Here is a 7507-nt window from a genome sequence, read left to right as displayed (position 1 = left end):
AGAAAGAGGTCTGAAGGAAGGAAGGGAATATGAGAGATGAAGGAAGGAAGAAAAAGGAAAAAGGAAGAAAGGGAAAGAAAGGAAGAAAGAGGAATAAAGGGAAAGATAGGAAGAAAGAGGAAGAAAGGGAAAGAAAGGAAGAAAGGGAAAGAAAGGAAAAAAACGAAAGTGGAAGGAAGAAAAGGAACACAGTCACATCTAAGAATTCAGCTGCAATATAATAAATGCTTGCTTTTGGGTCTGATATCACTTTAACCCTACTCTATCCAAAAGCAAAAATGTATTTAGAGATGATTTAAACCACGAGAATAGATTATAAGGAATGTGGAACTGCAGGTTTCAGAATGGGTCTTGCGTCGGTGAGGGGCCCCCAGTGCCAGGTCTGGATCTGCAGGTCTCAGCTCCTTCTCCTGGACCGGGGGATGGGGGGCGGGTCCCCTCAGTGCGCTGTCCTTGGTGCTGGCGTAGTAGTGCGCATGCTCGCCGCTGTCCCGTGCGCTATAAGTAGGTGTGCGGGAGGGCTCCGCTCCCCAGCCCGCACCATGAGCTCGTACAGCTACGATCCGTATTACAGCACCTCCTATAAGCGCCGGGTGGTGGAGAGCAGCCCTCGGCTGCACATCCGGAGTAGTTATGGTTCCCCCAGCCGGAGCAGTTACTCTCCCACCCTAAGTAGCAGTGTTCGCCGGAGCTACACCTCCTCCTCGTCCGCCGCCTCCAGTCTGCTGCACAGCGCCGACTCCCTGGACCTGACCCAGGTGGCCGCCATCAGCAGTGACCTGAAGATAGTCCGCACCCAGGAGAAGGCTCAGCTCCAGGACCTCAATGACCGCTTCGCCAACTTCATCGAGCGGGTCCATGAGCTGGAGAAGCGCAACAAGGTGCTGGAGGCGGAATTGCTCCTTCTCCGCCAGAAGCACAGCGAGCCGTCCCGTCTGCGGGACCTGTACGAGCATGAGGTGCGCGAGCTCCGCCTGGCCCACGAGGAAGCCGTGGGGGACAGGCAGACCCTGCGCGGGGACAGGGAGCGGCTGGAGGAGGCGCTCAGAGGGCTACAGGCGCGCTACGAGGAGGAGGCGCTGAGCCGGGAGGACGCGGAGGGCAGGCTGCTGGATGTGCGGAAGGAGGCGGACATGGCGGCGCTGGCCCGGGCCGAGCTGGAGAAGAAGATGGACAGCCTGCTAGATGAGATCGCCTTCCTGAAGAAGGTGCACGAGGAGGAGCTGGCCCAGCTTCAATCCCAGGTGCAGTACGCCCAGATCTCTCTGGAGATGGATGTGGCCAAGCCGGACCTCAGCTCTGCCCTGCGGGACATCCGGGCACAGTACGAAAAGCTGGCGGCCAAGAACATGCAGTCCGCGGAGGAGTGGTTCAAGTCCAGGTTCACCGTCCTGACGCAGAGCGCCGCGCAAAACACTAACGCAGTGCGGGTGGCCAAGGACGAAGTGTCCGAGAGCCGGAGGATGCTCAAAGCCAAAGCGCTGGAGATCGACGCCTGCCGGGGGGTCAATGATGCTCTGCAGAGGCAGATCCAGGAGCTGGAGGACAAGCAGAGCTCCGAAGTGGCACAAATGCAGGTATTGGGGGTGTGCCCGGGCAATAGGGAGGGGGGGGGGGCAGTGCAATGAATCAGCACCCTGGACATTGCAGCTTCAGATTTATTCAAGCTAACTGGGGGGGGGGGGGGGGATTTACTAAAACTGAAACACTGCAGACATGCATGGTAGCCAATCAGTTTCTAACTTCAGCTTGTTCAATTAAGCCTTAACAATAAAACCTGGACGCTGATTGGTTTCTATGCAGAGCTGCACCAGAGTTTACACTCTCCAATTTTAGTAAATCTCCCTCACTGAAAGAACCTGCACACTGGTGTCTATTTAACCCATAATTCACACAGCTCTCCCAAATTTTTAAGTGGAATTTTATGTGGAAAATGTTAGGTGATATGTGTAAGGAAAATCTGCTGTGTCATATAGCTGCAGAGTTTGTCTGGGACCTAAAATCACAACTTCATCCATCACTGTTAGCCTATAAAGCTTTGCACCAGTTAGGGATTGTCCTAACCCAGTTAGATGTGTCATCTGTATTTTCCCTTTAGAGGATATTAAAATCCACATTGATCCAGTGTCCACACACTACCATTCCTGTCATGCAGTTTATGTCATTTTTTTCAAAAGCAGAAATTTATTGAAATATAGATAAGTGATGGCAGAAAAAAAGACGAAGTGGTCCATAACATCTTGTGTATATATATATATATATATATATATATATATATATATATATATATATATATATATATATGTATTAGATGTTCTATTTTTTATATATATATATATATATATATATATATATATATATATATATATGTATATGTATTAGATGTTCTATTTTATATATATATATATATATATATATATATATATATATATGTATATGTGTATTAGATGTTTTATTTATATATATATTAATAACATTTATATATATATTTAAATGTTATATATAATATATGTATATATTAAATGTTATTTGACACCTAACATTTAGCTGAAATAAATCACAACCCCTTTATTGATGCCATACCCATGTTCACCGTGCCATATGTCCTCATACTGTTATATATATATATATATATATATATATATATATATATATATTTATATTTATTTAAAATTGTAATTGCTTTTTGTTCATTCATTGACCACAGGATGCCATAAACAATTTAGAAGACGAGCTTAGGAATACAAAGAGTGAAATGGCAAGGTATCTGAAAGAGTATCAGGATCTGCTCAATGTCAAGATGGCGCTGGATATAGAAATTGCTGCATACAGGTAGGATGCTGCAAATATGGCACTATATAATTTATATACAACAGATAATTTGCTGTCAGAATTTCATTACTAGTTTTTATGACAGTTCAGTGCTGCCAGCCTAAGTCCCTGAAGGTTGTGGTCATCCCACAGATACACTATCTATAATGAAGTGAAGTAGAAGAAGAATTTTTTCTTTTGTAGAATGTGGATTCCAGCTTTGCTATTAACAAAAATGGCTAAATAAAAATATTTCAAAGGTGCTAAAACATCTATGTATATTAAAGCAGTATTAAGCCCAATGGCACACATTTATTGCATTGCAGTTTACCAAATTTTAGGTGTGATATTTGCATTCATTTTCTTTTTTAGACTTTTTTTTCTTTTTTGTATGGCCAGTAAGTCTGCTGCTTTTCAACAGCACAAGCGGTTCTGCAGATGTATCAGTAACAGGGTTGAGACAAACCATTTACCAATGACAGGGATGCTTACAACAATCAGGTTTTATTTGTTTTTGTAAAACCTTTATATCAAAAGGAACAGAACGGCTGTTTTAACAGCTTATAAAGCATTAGCTGGAGTTTGGCTTCAATTTGTTAGTGTATGTAAATCTGCCAGTACATCTATCACCCCTCCCGATTAACAATGTTGCCGTCCAAAGGTTCCCTTGTCCTCCCTCATCCAGGCTGGCACAGGGCACTCTAATACAGGAGGTGTGTTACTGAACAAATCACCAGGTGAAAATAGGGTGAAAATGGGGGGGGGGGGGTTGGCTAAAAATAAGAAAATGAATGCAGCCACCACATCTAATGATTGGTAAGCTACAATATATTAAAATGTTTGTTTTTGAGTGCTCTAAAGGTATTTTACAAATATTTTTGTTCTGTTAATCAACTGTCCAACAGAAAGTAACAATGTTGCTTATGCATTCAAAGAGCCTGCAGTTTCATGAATAGAAAAAGGATATAAAAAAGAAAACGGTTTTCCTTTTCTGCTTTGCCTATGATAACAAATAAAGTAAGAATAAGAATAATTAGTAGGATGCCCTTGTTAGTCTCGGCATTTTGACTTAAACAATGACCTTGAGAGATAAAGATTTGACAAAGTAATTAAACACACTATAGGCTTTGATTTACTAAAGGGGAATATGGTGCTCACTTTGCAAGGTCATTTTCCTTTGGCTTAGTTAGTGATTGAAGTGAAATTCTGCTGATTTCCATCATCCAATCATATGCAAACAAAAATACTTTTTTTTTCAATTTTCTTTGCAAATTAATGGGTATTCTTTGCAAAGTCATTTTTCACCACATTCACTAAGCTAAGTGAAAATTATCTTGCAAAGTGTAGTCTATTTGCCTTTAGTAAATCAACTCCATAGTCTCTTATGAAACCTCACAGCTATTCTTTGGAACAGGATTTTCTTTTCACAGCTTCACATGGAGTATCATACTGTTGTCTTTCCCTATTACTCTAGTTTGTCTACATCTGTTACAGGAAATTACTGGAAGGGGAAGAGACCAGACTATGTTTTTCTGGTGTTGGAGCCATCACCAGTGGATACACACAAGCTGCCCCTGTATTTGGACGCTCTGCATACAGCCTGCAGAGCAGCTCCTACATCTCTTCTCGCTCATTTCCTACCTACTACTCCAGAGATATCCAAGAAGAGCAGCTTGATGTAGAAGAGACCATTGAGTCCACCCGGGCAGAAGAAGCAAAGGCAGAAGCTCCAGAGGAGGAAGAAGAGGAGGGAGAAGGTGAAGGAGAAGGAGAAGAAGAGGGAGAAGGGGAAGATGAAGGAGGAGAGGAGGCAGAGGGAGAAGGTAAATATTCTCAGTAAAATGGCTGATGATGGTTAATACATCTTAGATAGCAGAATAAATCAGGGTTTTGATAAGGTGCAACACAGAATCAGTGATTTCATACATTGCTTTACATCTGTTCATCTCTTTCCAGTACTCTAATTGTTGATAAATGCCAAGAGCATGGGAGCAGTCCCCCCACATTTTCAGCACATACAATTATAATTGTCTGCCTTCAATGCTAAGCTGATCTGAATCTGATGTTATTCAACATTTGCTTGACAGTATTTAAAAAGAATACTTCTAGCATTTTTTGGACATCCATGCTGCCCTAGCTGAAGGAAAAGGAAAATCACAGTATACACACTTTATACCCTGTGGTCTTTGGTCCAGTCCCATTATGGGTCCTCTTTTTTCTGGTGGACAGGACCTGAATGGTGCAGAGAGCAGCCTCGCACCCTCTGATGCATTCTCCTTTAAGGCTAGGGTGGCATGATGTCACCTTCCAGTGGGTGGGTCCTTGACACCCTGCTCTCACAGAAAGTGATTTGAATGATGCTGACAGCACTGGAGATAGCGAGAGTACCTGGAAATCAATATTTTAAAAGTCATCATAAGTTAGAGATGGGCTTTAATAAATAAGTGTCCTATAACTTGTTACCTAGGTAGTTAATTATCCACACCCTCAATAAAAATACTAAATAGGGGTTCTACTGTGTATTATCTGCCCCATTAAATTAATTGTATTGCATAGAATTGCTTAGGTCAACCAGCAACTGAAGTCCCAGAAAACACTACCTATTGGCTAGCAATCAGAGATCCATAGGATCAAAGGGACCCTTGGTGATCTATTTATAGTAAAGAGTAGTCACATATATATTTTGGTCTATCTATTTTAGAATCATACTAATTTTTGTTACTTTTACATTCTCAGGAGGAGAAGAGGAGGAGGGTAAGGAAGAGGAGGGAGATGAAGAGCAAGGTGAAGAAGAAGAGGGTAAGGAGGATGAAGCTGAAGAAGGTGAAGAAGAGAAAGAAGAAGAAGCGGCAGAAGAAGAAAGTAAAGATAAAAAATAGGTTCCTTGCGGTTTATGCCAAACACATGAGTTATTTCCCAGCTAATAAAACCTTCTTACCACTAATACACTCTGCCCCCCCAGTTGCCGAAAAATCACCTCTAATCCTACAAATCACCCCTAATCACCTTTCTGTTTGTGTTGCTTTCCGTGTCTAGAGTTTGGAGCCTTTAATTAGGGTCCTTACCCCACCCTGGCCTGTGTTTCCAGGTTGTGCATGGTTAATCCAGGTGAGTCTAAAACCTGGAGCTTCCAGTCTATTCACAATCAGTGCAGAGATCATCATGCCATCCATACAAGTCTTCCGCTTTTCAAACCCATGTTTGTCCCATGACCATCAGTAGATTTTATAGCAATACTGGTTTTACCAGCCTTCTCTTTAAATCAAGATGAAAAAGGCAAATAGCCATGAGCCATTTGTTTAAATGGCAAGACCCCCAAAACTGTTATTTATGAATACAAGGTATAAATACCCTCCGTGGCTGCAACATTATGACAGTTTAATGCCAAGCCATGTGATGACCTGCTGAATCTGCTATAGAAATATATAGAACAGAGAGTAGAGGGTGAGTGACCGTAATGAGAAGTGTAACCCTATGTAAGCTGCACTATATTGGCAGTATCGTAGACTGGAGCAAGGGTTTTTAGGGGAAAATACCTTCCCTGCTCCCCAAGAGGCTAAGAACATCAACAACATTCTAAACCTGGAGGTTTCCACCCAAAAATGAAATATTCGTTTTTGGTGGAGGTCCATATTTTCCCCTGTGGTCTGATTTTAAGGGAAGACTGAAATTCCCAAGAACCATAGCATCGGAGGTGCTTTATCCTCTTTGTTTGCAAAGCAGTGTTGCACTTTTGCCCCACCCCCCAGCACTGCTGACTGCAAGGCAATGGTTAGCTGCAGCTAATGAATATGTTGGTGGCTTTTTTGTGGATCTGTGTGTACTTTACTTGCAATAAAGAGACGAGCAGCATCCAGTCAGCAAACTGAAAATGTGTGCTACCAATGTGTATTTATTTCTCATCACGTACTTGGTGGAAGAGGTTGGATGAGTCATTATTGCAGTAAGGCATAGTGGGTGAAGTTCATGGTAACCATGCTTTTATCACTATTCATTCTATACTACCAGCATCAACATTATTGTGGAATTGCATAAACAAACACTTTAAAGCTGGTCTCTAGGCACATAAAAATGGAACTCAAAAAGTGAAGATTTGCTTTGTTATAAGGAAAATTTAGAAACAGTAATGGTGCCTGAGCAGTACCCCATAAAATAATCATTTGTCTGAAATTCCTCCCACAAAATAGCAGTGCACTTCCTGTGAGTGTGCATACAGTCTTATAGCAGCTGTATATCTACTGTTTGAGATCTCCGACACTGCTGCCCCTGACTGCTATTCTCAAGAGATTTGGAAAGAGATTTGGTAATGTTACTAACATAGGCGTGCGCACAGGGTGTGCCAGGTGGGCTTGGACACACCCTAATCACCCTGTGCAATGCAGATTCCCCCTGATTAACCCCCATGGAAGTTGAGGCTACAGAGAAAGGGACTGAGAAAGCTCTGTCCTCAGTCCCTTTCTCTGCTATTTCACCAATACCCATCAATGGGGCTCCTAACACATTGTAAAAAAATAATATTTTTTGTTTTTAGTATTTTATTTTGTTATTTTTTACAATTTTTTTAAAATAATTTTTTCATATTTTTTTAAATGAAAAAAATATTTTTTAAATAATAACAAAATAAAATAATTAAAACAAAAAACTGACACCAACACCATCCACTGCTCTACTGCGCATGTGTGTTTGAACTTTGGGG

The 7507-nt window shown here is 41.8% G+C and overlaps 1 protein-coding gene across 1 annotated transcript; it reads left to right on the top strand.

Annotated features, from left to right (window-relative positions):
- Positions 1–508: 508 nt before the first annotated feature.
- NEFL (neurofilament light chain) lies at positions 509–6683 on the top strand. The gene is made up of 4 exons (XM_073622227.1): positions 509–1577; positions 2708–2832; positions 4306–4634; positions 5548–6683. Exons 1-4 carry the CDS (start codon positions 543–545, stop codon positions 5688–5690), a joined length of 1632 nt encoding a protein of 543 aa, XP_073478328.1. The 5' UTR covers positions 509–542; the 3' UTR covers positions 5691–6683.
- The last annotated feature ends 824 nt before the right edge of the window (positions 6684–7507 follow it).

Source organism: Aquarana catesbeiana, linkage group LG03, assembly GCF_042186555.1.
Source record: "Aquarana catesbeiana isolate 2022-GZ linkage group LG03, ASM4218655v1, whole genome shotgun sequence".
NCBI lineage: Eukaryota > Metazoa > Chordata > Amphibia > Anura > Ranidae > Aquarana > Aquarana catesbeiana.
This window is presented reverse-complemented; position numbering and strand designations above follow the sequence as displayed.